General features: G+C 38.3%; 1 protein-coding gene across 4 annotated transcripts in view; it reads right to left on the reverse strand.

Moving 5' to 3' along the window:
- Positions 1-13,626, reverse strand: part of Hdac8 (histone deacetylase 8) — a 226,671-nt gene that overhangs the window by 37,763 nt on the left and 175,282 nt on the right. The window contains exon 10 of one of the 4 annotated variants that reach the window (XM_021719923.3): positions 5,152-8,582. The exons of the other annotated variants lie outside the window; for them this stretch is intronic. Coding sequence (XP_021575598.1) covers positions 8,568-8,582 — 15 coding nt within the window. The 3' untranslated portion in view covers positions 5,152-8,567. Of the gene's footprint in view, positions 1-5,151; positions 8,583-13,626 lie in introns of those variants that run through there. 4 annotated transcript variants of the gene reach the window in all.

Consider the following 13,626-nt stretch of genomic DNA (forward strand, 5'->3'; position numbering starts at 1 on the left):
ATCTTCTCCCTCACCATCACTGCCTTCCCTGGTTCTTCATGATCTCCTTTTCTGGATCCTCTTCTTTCATCAGTATCTGAAATGTAGGTCACTTCTGGTCATATTTTCATCCCCTGCCTCTCTCTTAGAGTTAGCACTCTCTGTTGCAGTTTTAATTACTTCCATGCAGAGATAGTACATCTTTGGGTCAAGTCAGTATTTGTCCTCAGCCTCTGATTTTCATTTATAATTACCTGGTGGAATTTTCTCCTGGAAAACATGAATTCTTGGTACTTGATACTTAATGTGTTCCAAGTAGAGCTAATTCAGTATAACTCCTTTCTGTTCACTCAGTACCATGGGTGGGTCCCACCATACAATAAGCTGCTTGGTAAAGATTTGAACTTATGATGCTGAATGGGTTAGTGTTTTTGTGCTTTGTTTATCAGCATTGGGTTTTGTGCTTTCAAAATACCTGGAGTGATATGGTTTAGGGATCTCAATTCTATAGTATTCCCATTGTTTTATGAGCAATGACTTTTTTCCTCATTATTTTGTAAACAAACAAACAAACACAAAACCCTCCATATCTAACTATGTGCAAGGAGATACAAAGAGACATAGGGTACTCCAAAGACTGACATTCTATCTCAGGAATAACCTGATATCAAGCATGATGCTTTGGATATTATTTGAAAATTCTCACTGGCTTATCTCCCAGGGGTAGGATGCAGTGTGGAAGACTCTGGGGAGATAAAGATGAAGTAGATACAGTCTATGACCTTGAGGAGCTTACTGTCTGGTAGGAAATGCAGACATATGCAGAACTAACTACAATGAATGGAATGTCAGAGGTGAATCATTTCTCTAGGGTGATGGGAATTCTGAAGTGGAGATTCTCAATTCTGAGTGTGGAGGCTGGATTAATGGATAAGGCTTCATGGAGGAGATGGGAGGCAATAGAGCTGACCTTGAAGGGTGAGTAAGATCTAAGTAGGAAGGGAGAGAAAGTAAGAAAGGCAGAAGCAACAGAATTAGGACTGAGGACATACTCAAACGAGTCATCAAAAATTAATTCACAGAGGGGCTGGGACTGTGGTTCAGCGGTAGTGTGCTTGCCTTGCATGTGTAAGGCTCTGGGTTTGATCCTCAGCACCATTTAAAAATAAATAAACAAAATAAAGGTATTGTGTCCATCTACAACTAAAATATATAATATAAAATTAATTCATAGAGAAATAATAGAGTACTGGGTCAAAACACCAGCACAGCCGTGTGGGCAACTATCTTCTCTGAACTAGCACTTATCACATTCTTCTTTTACCGTGGACAATAATCAACTGATGAGTTTAGAAGAGAGAGGGGAAATCTGTGGATGGACCTCATACTCCATCAGAGTGGGATTTTGTTCTGATACATACATCAGAGAGGTTACTTCAGGGCAAACGGAGCTTGTACTTACTTAGAACCTATTGATTCATTTGCTCACTGATTCATGTGATATCACTGTTTCCTGAGCGCTCCTGTGTGCCAGGCTGAGGCCTTGAATAGATGAGACTCAGCCCCTGCCTTCAAGGAGTGGATGGAAAGCCAGCTGTGCAAATGAGCAATTATAATGCTCTATGAGAAGTGCCAGCAAAGGGGAGCAGGCACTGGGCTCCTATGGTCCAGAGGGAAGATGAAGCAAAATCAAGCCATGCTCTGAGTCAGCCTCTGATTTCCCCATCTCCCCTCCCTCCCTGAGTTTTCAGTCAGAAATTCAGATCTGATCATATCATTCCCCCTGCTTAAGAACCATGGTCGGCTCCCCACTGACTGTAGGATTGAGTCCAAATGCCAAAGGAGGACATACAAAGGGTTTCACAATCTGGCCCAGCCCACTTTCCCAGTCTTATCTCACTCTGGGGGCCAAGCTGTGGCCCTTACACTGTAGTCCCATTGAACTTCGTGTTTCTCCTCACTCCTTTTTATCTGGTCATTCTGTTGCTTCCCTTGAGCCCTTGCTAAATGTTGCCACTTACCCACATCCCCAACTCCCCCAGATGGATGTTCCTCCCCTGTGTTCCCACAGTTCAATGTTAGCCTCTATTCTAGCATTTATCACATTCTACTGTAATTATTTGTTTATATGCCTCTCTTTTCCCAGTAGGTAGTGTCTCCCCAAATGGTGGGAACTGGGCCTTGTTCTTTTCTTAATCTCTGAGATTTGGATTGGACCTGGCACATAGTAGGCACTGCACACATCTCTGTTGGGTGAATGAATGACTCTGACATGTGGCCAGTTGGGCCCTGTTGCTGTTAGCAGCTGGCATTACTTAACATGAGAGATGCATAAAAAATGAAGGGCAGCCAGAGTAGCTGAAAAACAGGCGGCTCTAGTGACATCAAGAAAAAAAAAAAAAACAAAACAAAACTGGAGAAGGCTGAGACAAATGCTTCCACTCAGGCTTTAACAAATGATTCTCGCTTCTGAGCAGCCCTTTTTGTCTGCTCTTCCATTCACTTTCGAAAACCCAGTCATTGAAATGATTCTAATTATTCATGGTCAGTGGCATATCCAGGAAACACTTAGTTTACAAGCAATTAAAATACACTAAAATAGATTTATGCAGGTTGAATCTGATCCTGCTGGTAAGAAGGAAGTGACTTATATCTTGGAGGGGTATTTGCTCGCCAAGGTTGCTGTTTATCACTCTTTATCTAACATACTAGTTTGGGGTGAACCTGGCAAACATCTGAAGGTACTATTTAAGGCACACACATTTTGAAAAGTGTAAGGAGCCTGTCCCATAGTAGTAGCCTTCATGCTTTCCCATGGCCAGCTGTCCTGTGAATGTGTGGGTGCTTCCCTGGACCACCCGCCATAGGTGAAGGCAGCATGGGTCATTCAGAAGACTCCTCAGTACTGGGGTCAGGGGATTTTTTTTCCAACAACATTGCAACCACTTGGAATCACTTAACCCTTCAAGGCTCAATCTCTGTACTGATGAAATGAGGACATGAATCTCCACCCTGTCAACCTTATAGGATTGTTTCTGAGGATCAAAGGAAGATATTTTGAGAAGAGCTCTAGCCCAATGAAGGGGCTTTCATTTCCATTACAAAAACTTCAGTTGGTGGCTGTTGGGCCCCTTCAAGGTTCTGCATGTGGTTTTTTTTTTAAATATTTATTTATTTCTTTAGTTCTCGGCGGACACAACATCTTTGTTGGTATGTGGTGCTGAGGATTGAACCCGGGCCGCACGCATGCCAGGCGAGCGCGCTACCGCTTGAGCCACATCCCCAGCCCTCTGCATGTGGTTTTGCTCATCAACAGATTAGCAAAGGTACACTGAGGCTTGTACCCTAATAGTTTATTTAAGAGTCCACACAAGGATGATTCATCACCTTACCACATTCAAATTGATAGAGTTTTAGTGTCCCTTTAATGAAGACAGTGGTCAGTAGCTAAACAAACACACCATTCAGTTGATAACAGATATGGGGCAGCAAACACCTAGCACATGGAGTCCAGTTGTCCTCAAAGACTTTTGTGCCATCCTCCTTGATAGTATACTCTGCTTTCCTAGGTTTGACTTTATGGAAAAAAGACCTTTGTTTGCTGTTCCAGGAAACCTGGAGTGACAGGTATATATGTCATTCAATGGGCCAGTGTTCGTGGTGCAAAATTTTGAATGAACCAAACAAAATGGACATATTTCAGCATCAGCTTTTGAGCTAAGTTCAGGAAAACTACAGAAAGGCCAACAGGCTATCACAAAAGCAGGGTACATCCATGGAAAAGCAGCAAATGGGAGTGATGGTCCACCTTGAAGTCTGACCTTAAATTATGAAGGTCATCAGATACATAATGGCAACTTGTTTACTCTACATCTGCAAAAGGATCCTGGGTTCCTTCATGCTCTGTCACACTTCTCTGCCTTTCTGCTCACTATTCCCTTTGCAGAGAATGTCTGGCCTCCTTTCTCAGCCGGGACCATTTCTGCTCATCTTTCAAGACCCAGCTCAAATGTAACCTCTTTGAAGTCTTCACTGACTTCCCAAAGCCAGAGTTCCTCATTCCCTTCCCTGTGTCTCCAGGAGACCTTTTATAGCACTCCAGCTCACTCTCACATATTTGTTTACATGTCTTTCTTCCCCATTAGGCTGTGAGTGCAGCTCTTAGGAGGCAGAACCACACAGCACAAAGATGCTTTCTGAGCACAAAGCAGGGCATTAAGATGGTCCTCATTCAAGGCTGGCTGCATGAATGAGCATTTGAGCCAACATGCACTGAACTCACTTATTGGGTCTATGAAGTACTCAAAGGGCAGGTTCATTAGGCAATGATTGGAGATGTTTTACCTATTTCTTCAACACTGGGTTTACCTGATTAGTGGCTACCTTGAGTTGACAAGCAGCAAGACATGTGGCCTTATGATGCACAAGGCATTGGGCAGCCTCTGGGCCAGGCCCTCAGCTTGGATCACATAGCTCACAAACTCAAACTGGAAAGTGCTGCTACCCATCTCCACCCCTGTATTTTCCTCTGCTTCCTTCTCAGGAAGTTTCCCAGCAGCACGGACAGCTTCATTTAATATGTTTGAAAACTGAAAATGTATCCATTACCAGAGAGGAATGCCTAACGGATGGAGCCTGACCTGGCCATGGCTCCCACAGAAGCTCTGGCTCAGCATCCACAGCCTCCGGTTCTCTTTCCGGTTCTGCTAATGATGAACTCAATGACTTTGGACACATCAGCTCATTTCATGTTCTCCATCTCCAAAATGGGGAGAATAATGAAGATGCTGCATGGAATGAGTCAATAAGAAGCTTGACTGAGATCCCTGCGGACGGGGGAAGCAGTGGTTGATGCTGGCAGTGCCTGCAGGGTTTTGTTGTTTTGGCTGTTTCTCTTTGTAAGTGTGAACTGCTGTGCTTTGAGCCCAGATGTACAGCCCACAAAGAAGAAGGACAGGCAGGCAGGCACCTTTGGCCTGGGCTTTGGCAGAACCAGCACATACAAAAGCGAATGGGAAAAAAAGGGATGGGATGGTATGGCATGGGTGCTTGGCTATAGGCTTGCCAACAGCTAGTTCCCTGCTCCCTGGTAGGGATCACAATCTACAAGCTCTGAAGGCTGTGCCTACTGGAGCAGTTTAGTATTGAAATCAAATAAAACTCATGACAAAGTCAATCTGACACATCTTTAATGATACACATAATGATTATTATGCAGTAGAGTAATTAGGCATAATGGTAAGGAACTCCCAGGAATGACTGTAATTACATTTACTTTTATACAGCTGAACCAAAGATTTCCTTGGTCAACCAACAGTGGTGTGGGGACTGTGGTGGGGTGGGGGTTTGGACAGGAGACAGAGCGAAAACCTACTTGCAAGACCATCCTAAAGCCCTTAGTCTTATGAAATCTGGGATGTTCAGAGAGACTTCAAGCTGATTAGACCCAATTTTTTCATGAGGACTAAAATCCTATCAAGTAATCTTAAATCTAAAAAGTACAAGCCTAATGTATGGGCCTTGTTTGTATCCTAATTTGAATGAATTCACATAAAAAGATATTTTTGAGATACTTGGGCAAAACACTTACAATAGTACCTGACATACAATACGTGCTACATAAGGGTTTGCTATTGTTATTTATTAGTGTGAGCTGGAGACTGTGCTAACTTTTATTTATTCATTCATTTGTATTGAGTGCCAGCCAGTTCAAGGTCTTGGAGATAGAGTGCCTTTGTGGAGTTTATGTTTGACCTAATTTTATCCTCACACAATAAGAGGGAGGTACTGGCCATAGCCCCACCACATAAAGAAGAAAAGCAAGGCTTAAAGCTAGTAAGTATCTTGTCCAAGGTCACAGAGCTTGTAAGTTGAAATTTAGAATCATATCTCTGGCCTGCGTGATTCCAAAAACCATTGTTCTATATCAGGGTCAGTAAACTATATCCCATAGGCCAAATCTGTCCCTCTTCCTTTCTTTATCCTTGAGATATAATTCACCCTTTTAGAATACACAATTTTGTATATTCATAAGTAGAATATTTACAAGGTTGCGCAACCACTATCTAATTCAAGAACATTTTCATCACCCAAGAAAGAAACTCTATATCTATTAGGCATTCATTTCCCCTTCCTTCAGCCTCTGTCAACCACTAATCTACTTTCTGTCTCTATGAGTTTGCATTTCTGGACGTTTGATATAAATGTAATAATATAATATGTGGCTCTTTGTGTCTTTTTTCATTTACTGGAAAGTTTTCAAGGTTTACCCATGCTGTAACATGTATTAGTACTTTATTATTTTTATGATTGCATATGATGTGTATGTATATATAATATACAATATACACAATAATATATGTATTCATGTGTATATAATATATAATAAACACACATAATAGCTGAAAGCAGAAACAACCCATATATCCATAAACTGATGAATGATAAATGTGTATCTATACACACACAATTGGCCCTTGGCCCTTGGTATCCTCAGGGGAGATTTTATATATATATATATGATATATAATATACATGATATATAACATACATGATATATAATATATATGATATATAATATATATGATATATAATATATATCTGTATATATACATATATCTATATATCTCTCTATATATCTATATCTGTCTCTCTATATCTACACACACACACACACAAATTAATTAATAAAGCTGTTTTACAGCTGTTTTACAGAATTCTACCCCATTTAATGCACAGTATAATCTTCAATTTCATTTACATGGCCCCACACAGACACACTCACACAAAAATTTAAAAAAACCCTCATATCCTAGACTGCTCTGGCAATAATTCATATGAATTTGTGAAAATTAGTTTGCTCATGCTAACAATATCTAGCATACACAAACGGCTAGCTATTAGAATGTACACACACACACACACACACACACACACACACATATATATATATATATATAGAGAGAGAGTTAAATTTATATATAGTCAAATTTATTTGTAAGTATTTCATATTCTAGTTAATATGGATGTGTGTGTGTGTGTGTGTGTGTGTGTGTGTGTGTGTATCAATCTCAGCCCTCTGCAGCCCCCTGTATACTCTGATTACATATCTGTAGATTCAACAAAGAGTAGGCAGAAATATTTTTTAAAAATTACCTTTGTACTGAAGATGAACAAGGTTTTCTCTTGTCATTATCCCCTAAACAATACAGTACAAAAAATCTTTACACAGTATTTATACTGTAGTGGTTATTATAAGTATAATAGAGATGATTTAAAGTATATAGGAGGATATATGTAGATTATATGAAAATACTACTTTATTTTATACAAGGGATTTGAGCATCCCTGGATTTTGGATTCCAGGGAACCCATCCCCCGAGGAGATCAAGGGATGACTCTACATGTATGTGCATTTTGTTTATCCATTCTCCAATTGATGTACATTTGGATTGTTTCTGCTTTTAGTTTTAGTGTGAACACATGTGATTATATACCTAGGAGTGGAATTTCTATGTCATTTAGTAAGTCCAAGTTTTTTTTATTGGTACTGGGATTGAACACAGGGATGCTTAACCCCTGAGCCACACACCAAGCCCTTTATATTTTTTATTTTGAGACAGGGTCTTGTTAAGTTGCTTAGAGCCTCAATAAATTGCTGAGGCTGGCTTTGAACTTGCAATCTTCCTGCCTCAGCCTCCCCAGTTGCTGGGATTACAGATGTGTGCCACCATGCCTGGCAGTAAGTCCAAATTTTAAAGGAACTGCTAGACTGTTTTCCAAAGTGGCTAAGAGGCTAAACCATTCTATATTCCCACCAGCAACACATGAAATTTCCAGTTGCTTTACATACTGTCAACACTTGCTATTGTTTATCTTTTTTATTATTATCTCAGTAAGAGCAAAGTGGTATCTCATTGTGTTTCTGATTTGTATTTTCCTAATGACTAGTGATGCTGGGTGTTTCTTTATGTACTCATTGGCTATTTGTACATCTTCTTTGGAAAAATGTCTATTCACATCCTTTGCCCATTTTTAAATTGGATTATTTTGCCTTTATAATTGAGTTCTAAGGTTTTTTGAAAAACGTATTCTAGATTATAAATTCTCTATATATGATTTGCAAATATGTTCTCCCATCCTGTGGGTTGTCTTTTCACTTTCTTGATAGTGTTCTTTGAAGCTAATCCAAGAATATGAAGATTTACATCTAAGTTTTCTTCTAAGAGTTTTATAGTTTTGCTGAAACTTCCTTTTGAGTTAATTTTTGTATATGATATGGGACATGGATCCAATTTCATTCTTTTGCATGTGGAAATCCAGTTTTCCTAGCAGCATTTTTGAAAAGACCATTCCTTTCCCATTGAATATGCTTGGCACTCTTGTGAAAAATCAATTGGCCACAGATATATGAATTTATTTCTGCACATTTGGTTCTATTCCATTAATCTATATGTCTCTCTGTATGCCAGTATCACACTATCTTGACCATTGTAGCTCTATGGTAAGTTTTGAAGTGTGAGTCCTCTTCCTTTTCAAGATTATTTTGGGGATTCTGGGTCGCTTGCATTTCCATACGGAGTTTTGGATTAGATTGTCAATTTCTGCCAAAAAGAAAAAAGAAAAGAAACCAGCTGGGATTTAATAGGGATTATGCTGAATTGGCAGATCAATTTTGGGAGAATTGCCATCTTAACAATATGAAGTTATTAAATTTTCTAATCCATGAATGTGAGATGCCCTTCCATGCATGCAAGTCTTCTTTGATTTCTTTCAACAGTGCCTTTTAGTTTTCAGAGTATAAATCTTACACTCTTTTTGTTAAATTTATTTGTAAATATTTCATATTCTAGTTAATATGGTACAGTACTTTGACTGATTTTCATATCTTGAACCAATCTTGCATTCCTAGGATAAGTCCCCAATCATCATGGTGCATAATCATTTATATGTGTTACTAGATTTAGTCTGCTAGTACTTTAGGGATTTTTACCTGTATTATAAGGAATATTGGTCTGTAGTTTTCTTTCTTTCTTTCATTGAGATTGAACTTAGTGCTTTATGCATGCTAAGTAAGCATTCTATCACTAAGTTACATTCCCAGCTCCACTGTAGTATTGTTTGTTGTGATTGCTTTATCTGGTTTTGTATTAGAGTAACACTGGACTCATAGAATGAGTTGAGAAGTTGTATTAGTTAGGGTTCTCCAGAGAAACTATCTAGTTCCAGCTCAGCAGTCATGTATATAAAGAGAGGGAAAGGAGGAAAGAGAAAATTTTGCATTTTTATTCTGTTTAGGCCTTCAGTGGTTGTTTAATATCCTCTAACATTAGAGAAGGCAATATGCTTTACTTAGTGTACTGATCCAAATGCTTATGCCTTCTAGAAGAACCCTCACAGACAAAATCAGAAATAATGCTTGACTGGGTATTTGGACACTTTGTGATCTAGTCCAGTTGAGGAATAAAATTAATTACCATCAATATAAATTTTTCTTTAATTCTTTCATACAATCAGCTAGTGAAATCATTTTGGGGTTTTCTTTGTGAGATTTAAAAAATTAACTCCACCACTTTTACTTGTTATAGGTCTATTCAGATTTTCTATTTCTTCTTGAGTTAATTTTGATATTGTGAATCTAAGAATCTGTCCATTACCTCTAAGTTACACAATTTGTTGGCATACTATTGTTCATAGTATTCCCTGTTACACAATTTGTTGGCATAAGTTACACAATTTTACCTCTAAGTTACACAATTTGTTGGCATACTATTGTTCATAGTATTCCCTTTTTCTTATTTTTACTCCTTTTTATTTTGTAAAGTTGGAGGTAATATTCCCATTGTCATTTCTGATTTTATTAATTTGAATCTTTTTGTTCTTAGAGAGTTTACCTAAATGAAGTTTTGTCAACTTGGCTGAAATTTTCAAAGGACCAATATTTGGGTTCATTGATTTTTTTTAATAAAATATTTTTCTATTTTGTACTTCATTTATTTTTGGGGTGTGTGTGTGTGTGTGTGTGTGTGTGTGTGTGTGTGTGTGTGTGTTACAGGGACTGAACTGAGGGGTACTCTACCACTGAGCTATATCCCCTAGTCTTTATTTTTTACTTTGAGACAGGTTTTTGCTAAGTTGCCTAGGCTGGCCTTGAACTTATAATCCTCCTGCTTCAGCCTCAGGAGTAGCAGGGATTACAGGCACGTGCCACTGCACCCAGTTTCTCTTTAATTTTCAATGAATACTTTTGCCAGATATAAAATTTTTGGTTGACAGTTTTTCTTTTCCTTTCAGCACTCTAAATAGGTCCTCCAATTGCCTTCTGGCATCCATGATTCCTGATCAGACTTGGTGTCTCATTGAGGATTCATTGTAATAATGACTTGATTTTCTCTTGCTTCCTTCAAATTTTCTGTCTTTGGCTTTTGCAGTTTGTAATGTGTCTCAGTAAGGTTCTCTTTGAGTTGATTCTACTTGTAGTTTGTTGAGCTTCTTAGGTATAAAGATCAATGTTTTTCCTCAAATTTGGGACATTTTGGGCCACATATTTTCATATATTTTTCTTTCCTTTTATTTTCTTCTGCTTGATATTTTTACACGGGTTGCTTGATATTTTCACATGGGTTATTCCTTTGTCTCTCTTCTCCTTACACTGGATAGTATCAATTGACCTCTCTGCAAACTTGCTGGTTCTTTCTTCTGCCTGCTTAAATCTGCTGTTGAGCCCTTCTAGTGAATTTTTATTTCAGATATTGTACTTTTTGACTATGGAATTTCTTTTTTTTTTTTAAAGGGTTGAGAATTTTAACAAACCTTTTATTTATTTATTTAAAGAGAGAGAGAAGAGAGAGAGAATTTTTAATATTAATTTTTTAGTTCTTGGTGGACACAACATCTTTGTTGGTATGTGGTGCTGAGGATCGAACCCGGGCCGCACGCATGCCAGGCGAGCGCGCTACCACTTGAGCCACATCCCCAGCCCCGACTATGGAATTTCTACTTGGTTCTTTAAAAAATATTTTATCCTTTTTAAAAAAAAATATTTATTTTTTTAGTTGTAGTTGGACACAATACCTTTATTCCATTCATTTATTTTTATGTGGTACTGAGGATTGAACCCAGGGCCCTGTGCATGCTAGGCAAGCGCTCTACTGCTGAGCCACAATTCCAGCCCTATTTTATCCTTTTAGTGATAGCTTTTTTTCTCATAGTTTAATTATTTGTGTATATAATATAAAACAGCTGATTATTTTTTTTGTCTAGTAATTCTAATGTTTGGATGATTTTAGGGACAGTTTACAGTGATCATTTTTTCCTCCTACATATTGGTTATATTTATTGTTTCTTTACATATTTTGTATTTTTTGTTGAAAACTGGACTTTAAATTTATATAATGTGGTAACTCTGGAAATCAGATTTTCCCCTTCTCCAGAGTTTGTTGTTATTGCTGTTAGTGTTTATTTGTTTAGTGATTTTTTTTGGCATAATTTCTGTAAAATCTGTATATTCTTTGTCATGTGTAGTCACTGAAGTCTTTGATGGTTAGCTTAGTGGCCAGCTGATGACAGGACAGAAATTTCCTTAAACTCCTAGAACCAGTATGTCTTCTAGGTTTTTTTTTTTTTTTGTTCCAGTGTTGGTGATTGAACCCAGAGCCTTACATATGCTAGGCAGGGACTCTACCATTGAGCTGTATTCCTAGGCCTAGTCTCCCAGTCTTTACCAAGATTCTCTATATGTGTGTGTGCTGGGGGGCATGTCCTCAACATTCAGCTAAGAAGTTGACAAATCTGCCTTATCACTATACTTTGTAAAGCTTGAAGGTCAGCCAGAGGTGAGAGGAGAGGCCTTTTCACAGCTTGCGTACAGCCTTGGGTACTCACACCACCCTGTGCATACGTATAGCCTTCTAGATTCCCAAGAATATATTGAAGCTTTTCAAAGACCCCGAACATCTCATTCCCTAATGTTTACTTTTAAGCCTTTTGGTTAGGACTGTTTGCCTATGCTGTTATCTATTGCATTAGGCAGTTGTGAAGTTAATAATTTGCCTCTAATTGTTTTTGACAAATGCCCCAAGGATATGTTTTTCACACTGAGTGTGCTCTTGAATCAGGTGTAATAAAGAAAGCTTTGCAAGAAAGGTCTTCCAAGGAACCAGCAGAGAAGCCAAATAATAGTCTTTGAGAATGAGCCTTGGAAGGAGCTCCAACACTATTCTGCCCACTCTCATGGCTGCCAGGTTGCTGGCTTTCACCATGATCGTAGGCCATTGTTTTCAAGGCTACCACTTCTATCTGTTTTTGTTAATAAAGTTTTATTGAAACACAACCACACTCATTAATTCACATATTATCTTTGCTTTTATGTTAAAATAGAGTTGAGTAGATCAGACTGAGACTATACAATCTGAAAAACCCCTATGATCTAGCTCTTCTTTTTTCCCTTTTTTAAAAATATTATTTATTTTACATTAGAATGCATTTTGACATATTGTACACAAATGGAGCACAGCTTTTCATTCCTCTGGCTGTACATGGTGCAGAGTCACTTCAGTAATCATACATGTATATAGGATAATAATGTCTGTCTTATTCTAACGTCCTTCCTGTCCCCACAACCCCATCCTTCCCCTCAACCCCCTCTACAAAAACCAAAGTTATGATCTAGTGCTCTCTCTCTCTCTCTCTCTCTCTCTCTCTCTATATATATATATATATATATATACACACACACACACACAATACCTTTATTTTGTTTATTTATCTTTATGTGGTGCTGAGGCTTGAACCCAGTGCCTCACACATGCAAGGCAAGCACTTTGCCACTGAGCCACAACCCCAGCCCCGATCTAGCTCTTTATTGAAAAAGTTTGCTAATTCCTACTCTAGATCAAGTGCTGTTTAGTAAAAATATAATATAAACAACATATGCAGTTTTAAAAATTTTTGAGTAGTTACATTAAAAAAATAAAAAGAAGCAGGTGAATCTGGACATGGTTGTGCATGCTTGCAGTCCTAGTGACTTGGGAGCTAAGGCAGGAGGATCATAAGTTGAAGTCAGCCTTAGCAACTTAGGGTGACCCCATCTCAAAATAAATTTACAAAAGGGCAGGAGATGAAACTTGGTGGCAGAGTGCTTGCCTGGCATGTGTGAGGCCCTGGTCCAATTCCCAGCATTGTAAAAACAAATAAGAAGCAGGGAAAAATTAATTTAAAATGTATTTTATTTAATCTAATATATTCTCGATACTATCATTATGTAATAGATGTAATTATTAATAAGATATTTTATATTCTTTCTTACTAAGTCTTTCAATCTGGGGTGCATTTTATACTTACAGCACATCTCAATTTGGATTAAGCATATTTCAAATGTTTAATAAGCACAAGGGCCTTGTGGTTACCTTATTGGGCAACATAGATGTAGGCCCCTGCTACTCAAAATATGGTCCCTGGACCAGCAGCATCTTATCACTCAGGAGCTTGTATGAAAGACACAATCTCAGGTTCCTCCTTGGACTCACTGAATCAGAATTTGCCTAGGTCATTCAGATGTATATTGCAGTATGTGCATATTGAGATGACATATTCTATATACCACTTCACTCTATTACCTGTCTTTGAGAAAAAGGCCCAGAGTACCCA

Source organism: Ictidomys tridecemlineatus, chromosome X, assembly GCF_052094955.1.
Source record: "Ictidomys tridecemlineatus isolate mIctTri1 chromosome X, mIctTri1.hap1, whole genome shotgun sequence".
In the NCBI taxonomy this organism is placed as follows: domain Eukaryota; kingdom Metazoa; phylum Chordata; class Mammalia; order Rodentia; family Sciuridae; genus Ictidomys; species Ictidomys tridecemlineatus.